Source organism: Nomascus leucogenys, chromosome 9 (assembly GCF_006542625.1).
Source record: "Nomascus leucogenys isolate Asia chromosome 9, Asia_NLE_v1, whole genome shotgun sequence".
In the NCBI taxonomy this organism is placed as follows: Eukaryota; Metazoa; Chordata; class Mammalia; order Primates; family Hylobatidae; genus Nomascus; species Nomascus leucogenys.
The window spans coordinates 35,870,767-35,885,207 of record NC_044389.1 but is presented as its reverse complement, the minus strand read 5'-3'; the positions used below and the strand labels follow the sequence as shown (position 1 = coordinate 35,885,207).

At 36.0% G+C, this 14,441-nt stretch overlaps 1 protein-coding gene across 4 annotated transcripts in view; it reads right to left on the bottom strand.

The window, feature by feature from the left end:
• Window positions 1–1,580: 1,580 nt before the first annotated feature.
• Window positions 1,581–14,441, bottom strand: part of YTHDC1 (YTH domain containing 1) — a 40,439-nt gene continuing 27,578 nt past the window's right edge. For 2 of the 4 annotated variants that reach the window (XM_003268429.4, XM_030818844.1), the window contains 7 exons: window positions 14,245–14,411; window positions 11,622–11,704; window positions 10,327–10,363; window positions 10,191–10,230; window positions 10,020–10,082; window positions 7,536–7,670; window positions 4,535–5,530 (listed from right to left, as the gene is read on the bottom strand). In XM_003268429.4, the coding sequence (XP_003268477.3) occupies window positions 5,306–5,530; window positions 7,536–7,670; window positions 10,020–10,082; window positions 10,191–10,230; window positions 10,327–10,363; window positions 11,622–11,704; window positions 14,245–14,411 (750 nt within the window). In that variant the 3' untranslated portion in view covers window positions 4,535–5,305. Of the gene's footprint in view, window positions 5,531–7,535; window positions 7,671–10,019; window positions 10,083–10,190; window positions 10,255–10,326; window positions 10,364–11,621; window positions 11,705–14,244; window positions 14,412–14,441 lie in introns of all 4 variants that reach the window. The other 2 variants (XM_030818842.1, XM_030818843.1) reach the window with 2 other exon arrangements.

The window sequence follows — 14,441 nt, the reverse complement described above, 5'->3', positions numbered from 1 at the left end:
CTTTTTCTAGCTTTTTGAGGCATAATATGGTATGTGCACTAGAAAAGAAATATATATTCTGCTGCTCTTGGATGGAAAGTTCTATGTCTGTTAGGTCCATTTGGTCAAATCCAGTATTTGCTTAGTTTTCTGTTTAGTTGAGCTATTCAGTGTTTAAGGCGGGGTACTAAGATCACCAAATATTATTGTATTGCTATCTATTTTTGTTTTCCTTCACGTACATTAATTTTTTTTTTTTTGAGATGGAGTCTCGCTCTGTTGCCCAGGCTGGAGTGCAATGGTGTGATCTCAGTTCACTGCAACCTCCGCCTCCCGGGTTTAAGAGGTTCTCCTGTCTCAGCCTCCCGAGTAGTTGGAGTTACAGGTGCCCACCACCACACCCAGCTAATTTTTGTGTTTTTAGTAAAGATGGAGTTTTGCCATGTTGGTCAGGCTGGTCTCAAACTCCTCACCTCAGGTGATCTGCCCGCCTCAGCCTCCCGAAGTGTGGGGATTACAGGTGCGAGCCATCGCGCCCAGCCAATACTTTCTATACATATTTAGGTGCTTTGTTGTTGGGTGCATATATAATTCTTATGTCATCTTGATGAATTGGCTGCTTTATCATTAATGACCACCTTTGTTTTTGTAACAGTTTTTACCTTGAAGTTTCTTTTATCTAATGTATATTATGCCATCCCTGCTCTCCTTTGGTTACTATTTGTATGGAATATTTTCCCATTCTTATACTTTCAACTTTGTGTGTTCTGGAAGCTGAAGTGGGTCTCTTTTAGGCAGCCCATAGTTACATTGTTTTTTAATCCATTCAACCACTCTTTATTGGATAATTTAATTCATTTAAAATCAAGGTTATTATTGATAGGTAAAGACTTATTTTGCCATTTTAAAATTGTTTTCTAGTTGTTTTATAGATTCTTTGTTCATTTCTTCCTCTCTTGTTGTTGGTACCTTCGTGATATAGTAATTTTCTGTAGTGCTAAGAAGCTTTGTCCTTTATCATTGTTATCTATTGTAATTTTTTGCTTTGTGGTTACCATGGGCTTACATAAAACGTTAGTTGTAATACACTATTTTAAGCTGGTAACAACACAGATCATGTAGAATTATTCTAGATTTTTACCCTCTTCCCAACAATTTATATTTTTGTTGCCATATATTTTTTTTTTTTTTGAGACGGACTCTTGCTTTGTCGCCTAGGCTGGAAGGCAATGGCACAATCTTGGCTCACTGCAACATCTGCCTCCCGGGTTCAAGCGATTCTCCTGCCTCAGCCTCATGAGTAGCTGGGATTACAGGCATGCGCCACCATGCCCCACTAATTTTTGTATTTTTAGTAGAGGAGGGGTGTCACTATGTTGGCCAGGATGGTCTTGAATGCCTGACCTCAGGTGATCCACCCACCTTGGCCTCCCAAAGTGTTGGGATTACATGCGTGAGCCACCGCACCCAGCCATACTTTTTTTAATATTGTATATTCCTTAGCTTTTCAGAGCTATTATTTTTGACTATCTTTCAAATCTCTAGTATGAAGGTTACAAGTGAAAATATTTAATAGTCAATAGTCTGTGTTTAAGACATAGTAGTATTTAACATACATTTAATATATTTATTAGTACTTAAGACAATAGTCAATAATCTATATTTAAGACACAGAAGAAACTGAAAGGGAAAGAAAAAGTGTAAGATTTAGAAACGAGAATCCCTACCCCCAAAAATTAAAAGATTAAATGATCCATATGATAGATAACAGAATACTATGCATGGATTGCTTATACTCTAAGGATTCCTATTCCTACTATAAGGAACTTGGGGACTAAACTTGAGCCAGTTCTTTCCTATGTGCCTCAATTTTAATATGTGTTCCAAACTGCATTTGGAATGTTTCCTACCCAAATTAACAAAATCTTAAAACATCAGGATAAAATTATCCATGTGTGTCACAGTCACCCTTACGTTGGGTCAGGGAACTCTAGCTTGGTCAATTACGTGCTGGCAACAGTTCCTTCTTCAATTCCATACCCCTGACATGCCTGAAGACTCTTAATGTTTAACTTTATGACAAGACAGGATATATGTGACCCTCAGAAAGACCATGGCATTCTACAGCAGAATGTAGATATATCCAAGAGCAAGATGCCATACCTGTGATGACAAAATACTCTGAAAAGTCAAACATTCAGGTGTTACAACTTGTATGAGATCCTGATTTAATGGACATCTGCTAAATTTCCTCTGTCCTTGTCTTTTGGAAACTATCCTTCCTGATGTAATCCTCACAGAGGTGACCGTAACATCTGCCTCTCTTGCTTCCCATGCTGGGAGTCAAAGAACCACATTTCCTTGGAAATACAGATTGGATTACGCCTGGCTCCAAAACCAACATGGCTATTCAGTCCTTTTGGGGAACTGACATGGACACTGGGAGGAAAATAGTCTCTCTCCTGCCACTGAAACTACATGTACAATGGAAGCTTGGAGATAATGGCCATTTTCTGAAAACTTACACCATGCTTGAAAAAAAGCCATTATGGAGGAAATCAAATCCAAAAATTACGTGCTTGAATTCTCACTCCTTTGAACTATTGCTCCAGCCAATAAAACCCTTGACTGAATTTCTGAACTCTGAATGACTGAATTTTGTTTTTCATCTGAACACATCATACTAATGTAGATTTTTAGAATCACAGCACTGTACAGTACATGAAAGAAACCATGTCTCACAGTGACAAAAGCTGTCATAAATGTGTATGAATATTAGACAAAAATTGATTTTTATATACTGACTTCTGTACAGAAAAAATCTTGCATTTTTTATACAATGTTCCTGTAAGTTTATTTTAAAAATTAGGAAAGGAGGAAACAGTGATGATTATGTGAGCCAACGCAATTGTATAGAATAGTGCCAGATACTTGGTAAAAACTTAACGTTGGCTTTTTAAAATAGATTGACTCAATACTAAGCTCAACATACAAAGCATAACTTAACACCTAATTGGATGGCACTTCAGAAAAATCCTCTGCTTAAGCCTGAAGGAAATGTTAACGTTTAAAAATCTCAGGCCAGGTGCAGTGGCTCACGCCTGTAATCCCAACACTCTAGGAGGCGGAGGCGGGTGGGTCACTTGAGGTCGAGTTTGAGACCAGCCTGGCCAACATGGTGGAACCCCATCTCTACCAAAACTACAAAAATTAGCTGGGTGTGGTGGTGAGCACCTGTAGTCCCAGCCATTTGGGAGGCTGAGGCAGAAGAACTGCTTGAACCTGGGAGGCGGAGGTTGCAGTGAGCCGAGATCTTGCCACTGCCCTCCAGCCTGGGCAACAGAGACTCCATCTCCAAGACATTTATTAATTTATATACTATTTTTTCAAAAGTGATGAGGTGGTTTAGAAACACCAAATAAAAACATGGAGAAAATCTTGGCCCATCAATTACTACCTTTCTAATCTTGGGCAAGTTTACTAGCCTCTCTGAGCCCATTTAAATGAGTCTGTGTATAAAAGCACAGTCTCTATTGCATACAAAGTGCTCAGTATTTATTACTATTATTTCAGGAAAATACCTTTAATATTACCTACTAGTTTTGTGTAATGGTTACAGAAATTCTTAAAAATCCGTAGCTATCATCTTGTCTAGCTTACTGATGAATACAAACAAAATGAAAATGAAGTGACTTACCATATATCACTAACCGGTTTAAAGACAATGACAAAACTAGAACCCAGGTTTCCTTAAAAGTATTTTTTCCTCTCTACCACAATGCAGATTTAAAACAAATCCTTAGGCTTTAGTTTTGTCATTGTAAATAAAACTACTGTGAATGCAGGGGAAGATACTACATGCTGGTATGAATATGAATGCAGTAAAACTATAGTTTATTATATCCTTTAAGAGTAAAGTGCCTGTGTTCTTCTTTTCAGGCCAATATAGATTAAATGTAAAACCGCACTGAGTGATCTGGTACACAGTACAACTTTAAGTTTGATACTATAAAAAAAATCAGTAAAACATTCAAATATTCCTAATGTTTATAAAGGCCAAATTCCAAAGGCCAAAACACCAGGTGTAACTCAAGAAAATTAAAATTATTTCATAAACCGTTTTCTTGAGTGGCTCTATTTCTATGTTACAGCTGGTTACCACTGGGAGAGCTGGACAGTTAACTTAAAATATAGAACTGATACAAGAGGGTTAAAAGTCCATTTATGAAGTAGAAAGCATGTACAAAGTCGTTCACTTACAGAAGACTAAAACAACAAATAGAAAACCTAAATAAACGATTCTGTGATCAGAGTAGACTCAAAATTGTTATCAGGTGTATACTTAACCAAATTATTAACATAACTCTGTGTATGTTATGTTAGAAACAGAAGCAAGCTTTTAATACAACAGGCCTAGGTGAATCATTTCTGCTAAAATGTGCCTCAAAAAAAAGCAAATGGGGTTCCTACAATTTCTGAACAAAAAGCATTCTTTTATGTCCATTATTGCATAATAAAACAAACCTGCAATTGGATAAGAAAAAAACACAAAAGATGACCGTCAATCTTTACCAATTTATTTTATACAAAACAGTAGCAATGTAGAATATGGGAATCGTCTTCCGCTGCCACGCACGCAAGTTGAACATTCCAAGCCAATGTATACAATTTGGAGGGGAAGGCTAAACAATAGCATCAACCACGCTACTGAACATAGGAATTTTTCATTTAAAAAGATTAAAAATTAGATAGCAATGTCTTCTTAATATTGCTCTCATCATTGAAGACTGAGGAAAAATAAAAAGTGACTTTACAAGTTTTTTAAAAAAGAGGCAATGGGGAAAAAAACAAGAGGCTGCTACAACACCGCATACAGTCAGACCATCATACCTCAATGTTCGCATACTCGATAGCAGCATTATTTTTACTGAACCGTGTGCAACTACATGTAGAAACACATCAAAGCAAAATACCATGGCAGTTATCAATCAAGATCCAAAAAGGAAAAAAACAAACAAAAAAATAACTCTAGGATGAACACACTACAAGGACATTTATGGAGAAACAATCAATATCTACATTCTTGGACTGTTCCATTCTGCCCCAATAAAAGTGTCAATTCAACTGTCAGCTGTGGATTTTTGGCGGATTTGAGTTTTTCCAGTTCTTATGATACTGCATGCTTGGAACAAAGGGGGTCATAATAAATCCTTCTACACAATGAACTTTATAGACAGCTGAAAATAAATTTACTACTTGTAAACACACACAAAAAAAAATACAAGATTTTTTGTATCTTTAAACAATCAGTGCTTCCAAAAGCCCATTATCTTCTATATCGACCTCTCTCCCCTCGGTCTCTGTCTCGATCACATAATCGCTCTCTTTCTCTTTCTCTATCACGTCCTCTATCTCGCTCTCTGTCTCGTCTGTTATCTCTAGGGCGGTCTCGCTCTCGTTCCCGATCTCTTTCACGGGGTCTACTTCTCCGGCCACTGACAACAGCTTGTGTGCGACGAAGAAAATCATCCACCCTCATATCATAATCATGCTAGAAAAGGGAAGAAATGTGTTAGGTATGTCAAAAATGCAAATAGTGTAAGTGGATCCCTGATTTGAAAAAAAAATTTATATAAACAATTTTAAAATGTAAACAAAGAAAAAAGTCTCTATATTATAATTGGCGGAGAGAACAATCCAAAGAAATGCAACAATAAATTAATTCACAGAAGGTAATATGCTGACATGGTTTAGAAAAGGGATGATGTCTCATTAGACATCTACAACAGATTATTCAAATCTCTTTATGCAGTTTCCCACTTAACTTTAATGACTTTTCCATGTGACCCCTTCAATAAGATTTAGGCCAAAGATATTAACTAGTGATGACCTTCAACTATTATCCACATATACTGCTAATTATGATAAATGTCATCAATGTTTTTCTGGCACAGGCTAGCTCTACATTTTTCCTCCAATTCTACCAACTTCAATTTTACGAACTGAGAGTATTATGTTCCAGATTTTCTTTCAAACTAAATTGTTACAACTAAGTGATGTGCAAGAAAAGTTGTGGCTCCTCCTAAACTTGGCCCCTGCTCTAGTTTAAACTTTCTACTCTTAGTTCTCAGCTTACCTTACTGATTTTGGTCTTTTCTCAAAACTTAGCTGAAAAAAGATTTGAAAACACAGTCCCACATTACCTTTTATATATGTGGTTATATAAGCAGAGAATATGTATACTAACCAAAAAATCACTACATAAAGATCCATAAAATAGAACTTGTTAAAAAGGATAAATACAGTTGAGGGAAACAAAAAAATCTCAGACTTCCTATTTTAAAAGCCATGTGATCAGTTATGGGAATTTTTAAGACACCACAACCCATCTAGTCAACTAAGATTTCATTATAGATAGACTGTATATTTCTTTCTTGTGTGCTTAACTGAAAATAAACTACTAATTTAAAGTTTGTGAATCAGTTAACTAGTACTCTCAAATTATTTTACAGAATGTTAAAGGTCATGATAAGATTTGACTTAGAGAAAATTACTATCGTTATGAGGATAAGGAAATTACTGACAACACATAAAAATGTCTCAAAGATAGGCTAGAAAGCTGCTCTGATTCTCACAAATATGCCCACTCTTCATCTTAAGTGGGAAAATAAAAAGATGTTTATTTGGCCCTATACAAACTCAACATCCTAAGTAGGGAGTGGAAAAAAATTCTAACTCGCATATCCTACTTAGTTTAACAACAAAACTACCTTTCTAAGGCTATCAAACTTATATGCATATGAACTATGCTTCCAACACCTGCCAGAAGACAATTCTGCTTTTTAAAATAAAAGTACTATTGCGGGGGAGGGGGAAAGCATTTAATAAACTCAGCCCCACTAGTTAAAAACCCAGAAAACTCAAATTAAAACTAGAGTCTTTTTTTCATTGGTCCTGTTTTGAAGCCATCAAAAAAAGCTTTCACATCCATCTTATCAAATAATTAACAATCAATGAATAAAGGACATATCTGCTACATATCATAACATCTGGTTATTCTTTGCTAACATCACAATAACCAGAGGTAAAACAATTTATCAGTTACTAGCTTTAACATTTGGTAGGAATAAAAACAAATGACTAAATGAGATTACAGCTTATCAGCTAACTTAATATACACCATCTATCCTACAAAAATTGAGTAAGAATACACAAAAAGTTCAGAAATACCTATTAACATATTAATTACATGGCATAACTAAGATCTCAATATGGAAAGAACATAGCCTAGGTACTACCTAAAAGGAGTTCTATTTGTAGGCGTTTGCCTTAAGCAGTTTGTGATTTGATCAGTAAAAGAAGTATATTCTATCTATATAATCCAAAGGGGCATAATCAGGCATTTTTAATAAAAACAAACTGAGAATTACTCCAAAACAGTCTGCAGTAAGAATATGCAATGGTCCGTCATTTATCATACTCTGGTCTCCCCGTATTTAAGTGAACTACAGAATTCTAAGTAGTTCCCTCACACCTTTGCCTCCTTGTGCACTTACTACTCGTTTATCTCTGTATCTTGCTTCATGTGGTACTGGATGATGTCCTGAGTAAGGGGGATGAGCTTGAGGAGGTGGAGCATGGTGCTGATAGTAAGGATGGTGTGGAGGCTGTTCCATTCCTGGGTAAGGGGGCTAAAAAAGGAAAACCATTTCCATTAAGAATCAACCAACACTCTTGTAAACAAGCCATTCTTAGAACCCTTCATCCAAAACACCAATCCCAAACAAGTGAATCTGTATTAGACATTTACTTTGATGGCATTAAGGTGTTTCCAAATATCCTTTTTGTTTGTTGAAAATTACACATCTTCTAAGATTTCACATGTTTATGCTTTTCTACTCCTATCATATAAATACTAATGGAAATAGTGGTGCTTACTGTGAGCCAGGCATTGTTCTAAGCACTTTACTAGTCTCATTTAATTCTCACAGCAACCTTATTAGATAGGTACTATTGTTCCCAGTTTACAAAAGGGAAAACTGAGGCAACAAGGAGTTAAGTAACCTGCTTATAGTCACACTACTGTTAAAGTGGTGAAGCAGGCATACGGCATCAGGCATCCTAGTTCTACAATTGGTAAACTGGTTAACCACTTTGTGTGTATCTGTTCTTAAAAACATCAACGGGCCTGGTGTGGTGGCTCACGCCCATATCCCAATGCTTTGGGAGGTTGAGGGAAAAGAATCCCTTAAGCCAGGAGTTGGAGACCAGCTTGGGTAACAGAGTGAGACCCTGTCTCTATAAAAAAAATTAGCCGGACACAGTGGCATGCGCCTGTAGTCCCACCTACTCAGGAAGCTGAGGCAGCAGGACCACTTGTGCCCAGGAGTTCAAGACTGCAGAAAGCTATGAACACACCACTGCATTCCAGCCTGGGAGACCGAATGAGACCCTGTCTCTCAAAAAAAAAAAAACAAAAAAAAAGTCCAGGAGCAAATTAACTTTTAAATGCCATTAAAAAATGAATAAAGGGGCCGGGCGCAGTGGCTCACGCTTGTAATCCCAGCACTTTGGGAGGCCGAGGCGGGCAGATCACAAGGTCAGGAGATCGAGACCACAGTGAAACCCCATCTCTACTAAAAATACAAAAAAATTAGCCGGGCGTGGTGGCGGGCACCTGTAGTCCCAGCTACTCGGAGAGGCTGAGGCAGGAGAATGGCGTGAACCCGGGAGGCGGAGCTTGCAGTGAGCCGAGATCGCACCACTGCACTCCAGCCTGGGCGACAGAGCGAGACTCTGTCTCAAATTAAAAAAAAAAAAAATGAATAAAGGGTAAAGATTACTTTCATAGTTACTATCAAGATCATGTATTACTTAAATTTTTAAAATTTCCTAGAATCTAAAGGGAAAAAGTCTCATAATCATCTGCATGTAATAGTATAAAACTGTATACCTTTAAGTGAAACAAAAGTCAGATGAAAAGGCCATATAACATATAGCATTTAAAATAAAGAGGTAAATTAAAATGTAAGAAAACAGTAGAAGCTACTTCAACTTCCAGGTTTTTATTTCTTGAAAATTAATGCTTCAGCTATCTTCTAAATAAAATATACTCTAAGACAATTCAGTTTTCTTAAAGGAAATAATTAAAAAGCAGGAATAATCAGGGTTTAATTAATCTTATTTTACACAGAAAATTTAGTTGAGTATTAGATCAGGCACTATGCTAAACTTCACGTGTACTTTGTAAATTTATCTTCTTGTCAATCTACTACATTAAATTTTAAGCTATACCAGGACAGTCATGATGTCAATTTCATTCACCACGACATAATCAGAACAGGCACAGTACCTTGCACAGAGTAAGTACTATTATTTGGTAAGACAAAGAATCAATGAATGCCCATGGGATTTTACAGATGAGGAAAAGTAAGAGTTGTATTAAGCAATTAACCCAAGGTCACAGAGTTGGGAAGAAAAAGAAATATATCGAACCCAAGCGGACTTTGCACTACTAATCACTACCATAATACACTGCTACAGTTCTCAAGCCTGGACTATTAACACAAATGAGCTTTTAGTCTTTAGTTTGAAAGACAGTATACAATTATTTATCACCAAAAATCTGTATTTTAAGTCTTTTTGAGATGGAGTCTCCCTCTGTTGCCCAGGCTGCAGTGCAGTGGCGCAATCTCGGCTCACTGCAACCTTTGCCTCCTGGGTTGAAGCAATTCTCCTGCCTGAGCCTCCCCGAGTAGCTGGGACTACAGGCATGCGCCACCAGGCCCAGCTAATGTTTTTTTGTATTTTTAGTAGAGACAAGGTTTCACTGTGTTGACCAGGCTGGTCTCGAACTCTTGACCTCAGGTGATCTACCCGCCTCAGCCTCCCAAAGTGCTGGAATTGCAGGTGTGAGCCATGGCGCCTGGCCAGTTTGTCTCTTTCATAAGTAACTGTAACAATCATATTCTGAGTAAGCACCTGAAATACTAGAACTGCAAATTAAGTTATGTAACTTATGAAAATAGAATAATACAAACCATTCCTTGCCAAGGTGGTGGTGGTCCCATGTTATGAAATTCCCTCACATAATCATTGTAGGACTAAAATAAAAGATGATAATGTCAATATAATTAAAAATTATCACAGAACTGCAAAATAAATCAGAGCCTGATTTTATCCACATTAAATAGATAAAACGAAATGCTTACCCCATTTAAAAACACATCTCGGCGAACTCCTGAAAATCGTCTGTTGGGAATAAGATTTGTGAAACTAAATTCAGGTAATTCATAAACTAGTTCCAAGAATGTAATGCAAAACTAGGCAAGAGTGAACCCGACTTACCTGTCCACTTCCTGGTATCGTGGATCCTTTAAATACCCTGTTCAAACATCAAGCATTTTAGTAAATCAAATTTATATTTTTCTATTACGGCATTATAATTAAACCTTCCTTACCACTCGTTTCAATTCTTTCCATGAAATATGTACTTTAAGTGATGCTACTACTGTATTATCCCATGTTCAAATTTTCTTCTCAGATTACATGATAATCTAAGAAATAACTAATGATATCATAGAATTGTAAACTGCTAGAGAAGCTTTCAGATACGTATCTTCTATGTTCACAGTCCAAATCTTGCTAATCAGAAAATTTCTTCATTCTGCATCATAGGGAAGGTAAGGGCAGAGGAACTACCTTGAGCACACTATGACAGGACTTCCTTAAAACAAATGTTTACTTTCCACCTTGGGTATATGTAGGTCTTACCAAGTAAACCACCGATAAGCTTTTTTAAAATGTAAACTTAATGGGGAGGGAAAAAAATTGCAAAAGTTGCAAAAATGAAGATGTATACACTGAAAATGAAAAATCGATGGTGATTAGAAAAATACTCTTTCCCCTGCTTCTTTTATTAAGGACCCAACAAATTAAAACGTAAAAACATTTGAGTGGTCATGTTACTGGGGAAAAACTATTTTCACTTTCTACAACAGGACAACCTATTTTGGAAGAATGAGGCTAATCAAGCCACTTGTTACATAATAGTGTTATAATGATCACTAACATCAATCTCCTAACTGCCTAAGTTTCACAAGTGTATCACTGACTGTGTTCTAAATACATGATATCCCTTCTTGAATATAGTTTGCTCTCTTAAATTCCAGTAAGGGATAGATTAATTGAAAAGCTACATTTAGATCACATATCAAATATTTCCCATTCCTTTCCAAAGACATAAAGATTTTTATTTAAAAAAAAAATAGCATTGTATGTACATGTATCACATGAAACACTAACTACCATAGGGATCAAAAAGCCTGATAGAATATAAGGTTATTGCTTTTCATAACTATATTTAATCTTAAACACATGTGCAGATAAGTTTCCATTTTTGCAAAATTAGCAATTTCAGGTAATTCATAGGGTATGATGAGTTACACTGGAATAGACTAGACAACCTTAACAAAGTTAAGGGAAGAATTACACTAATGAGAACTAGTAAAATTTCTCAAGATTTAAGTAGTCAGGTCCTGAATTTTTTTCACTTTTAAAACTGCAGGATTGTGAGGGTTGTTTTTAATTTTTTTTTTCCAATAATTTGAAATCAAATATCTGCAGGATTATAAAATATTAACCTGGTCTCTGGTGAAACTCAGGGGGATAGTCAATCCTTGGTTTCTTTCTGCTGTTATGAATATCATAATCTTCTGGTCGACGCCTACACAAATTAGACACATTAGAAATTAAACCAAAAACTGCTGGGAAAACAAAGAGTAAAGCAAGAGTTTCTGACAGAGATAAGTACAAAGAATAACCCATTATTTACTTTAACATCTTAATTTTTTAGTGAGCAAATTATTTTTAAATTCCTACATTTTGATTCTCAAATTAATTCCTATAAACCAAACCTTAAATGTACTGCTGGAAGTAGATATTCTCTGCCATCTCATGCTATGATGAGAAAATTGCAGACTAGTCCAATCAAAACATGTAAGTCACATTTTAGTAGTCTAAACAAAAGTAAACAAAGTCATTCTCAAACTAAATACCAGTTTTAACAATTAAAACACTTTCCCAAATAAAGTCTTCATTCAGATGAAAAATAAAAATTAGAAAAACCTATCATCATTGTACAATATGTAACTCTAAAATCTGTATATTTAAAACTTATAAATGTCATTTTAGGTTAAGTCTAAACAAAATTAAAAATTTATTTTTCCTCTGCTTTGCACAAAATTGTGAATTTTACATGATCATACAGAAAATTTGATACTTATTAAAAGCAACTTTACAGGAAAGTTTTTAAAATCTTAATAGCTAAAAAACTAATTTCTTAATAATCCTTAATAACATTTAGTTTTTCTTTCTACATTTAATGACATTTAAGAATTAAGGGAATTTTTTTTCCAGAGACAATGCCTTGAAATAAAATAGGCTTTTATAAATTGGCAAGTAATGGGTCAGAATTTTAACAGAGTTCATGAAACTAATTCAAAATATATTCTTTAGAAGGTGAAATTTTACTGACTACAGAGGGCTGTTCTTTACTGTCTTCCATAAATAGGGTTAACACATCATTAAATACACTTCAATTTACTTAGCAGCTAATAAAGAGTTAAACAAAAAAAAAGTCCAAAATATTTAGAAAGTAAATATATCATTTTACCCTTAATGTCAAATAAAAACTTGATAACAACCTAGCATTCACTAGTTTTCAGCTATTTGTCTGAGTACCAACTGCTTTCATTAACTTTTTCAACACAGTTCACTCAAACTGCAAAGTTAAGTGCAATAATCCCAAGCCCCCCAACAGAATAAAAACAGTTGCATCTACAGTAAATAACACTAAGAAAATTAAAAGCTGGTTTAAAAAATAAACATACCGCTTTCCTGTAGTTTGGGGAGTGCATTTACGACCGGTATAAAACATGATAGTAACAGTTCATATAGTAGTCCAACTACTGACTTTAAGCTGTAAGCCACATACATACATGGAGGCCCTGGCAGGCTTGAGAGAAGGTGTAGTGGTGTAATAAGTATAGTTTGCAGTCCATTGCAAAACTGAGGTAAAAACTTCACTTGTATGTACTGTATTGCACTGGAAACCTCTTAGCTTAAAACTTCAAAAGACATCTTGGCGCTCAGTCCTTTTAGGCCAAAAGTAAGGGGCCCTGCCAGGCTTCCTCCTACCTACTCCACAGTGTCCTTTTTAAGCTCAAAGAAATGGGGACTCTTGTTGGATTATCTGTACCTACCACAGGATGTCTCCACCAAAAGGAAATTTAACCAAAGCTTTCATCCCATCAACCATACATCCAATAGTCTTTAGCAGAATATTTTAGATTTAGCTGTATGCAAATCTACACAGGGGAAGGTGTTGGGTAGAAGGGCTTAAATCAGTCCTTTGCAAAGACTTCTCCAATTCTGTAACAAGTTAAACCCCCTTTTTCTGGAAAATGCTGTTTAGTTCATAAAGTAGTGATCAATAACCATGGCGATCCTCTAAAAAACACTTTAAGTCCACAGGTACTGCCAGCATCTGGAAAAGTTGTAAACAGACACAGCAACAGCCCTTCTTTTTGGTTTGTTGCCGGGTCTCCCAGGGCCACTTGATCCCCTTTGGAAAGAACCTATTGTTTTCAGAAGCTCAGCAAGATGTGTGAATTCACTGGGTACATGTTAGAGAATATTTGGCAATAGGGTTAACACATCACGGTGATAAAATCTGAAACAGTCCCAATAATGCTCCTCTTGAATATCAAAATAACTTAAATATTTTATCCTCTAAATGAGGCGTCATCTTCTGAAAAAATATTAGTGATCCTTTATAAAAGTCCCATATCTGATAAGGCTTATCCAGAGACATACCTGAAAGAAAAGGCTTTTTAAAAAGTATTAACAATTTTTGCAAATAAAGACTTCCTCCTCTTCCTCCTTTCTAGCCTGTTCTTAGCAACAAATGCCTACCTCATTTCAAGTGCATACATTGTATTATCAGAGTATTATCTAATCTAAACTGGTTATCACTGGTTATACTTTTTTCTGCATAAGGAAAGATCCCCATTTTCCTCTTGAAAAATGACTGAGACCAAGGTGACCATGTGAAATCCTCAATGAAGCCACAAACTAGTCCATGCAGCTTGATTTGAGGATTTTCTCTTTCTTCTTTACCGCAGGACAAGCTTTTGACGAATCACATTCCTCCATCATGTTATTCTGATACATGTGCCTATTATCAGTCCAAAGAACGTTTCTAACCTTCCCACATCCCGGACTGGTTCTCGACGGGATGGACGTCCTCGTGATCTGGGCTGAGAATGCATTCTTCTCTTGTGACGCATTTTATGAATGACCTGATACAAGTCAATACTTTCATCGGGGGGAAACAGAAGACAAAGCTGGGTTCCACATTCAAGTTCAATTTCCTAGAACAGGAAAGTAGCAATTTATAAAAC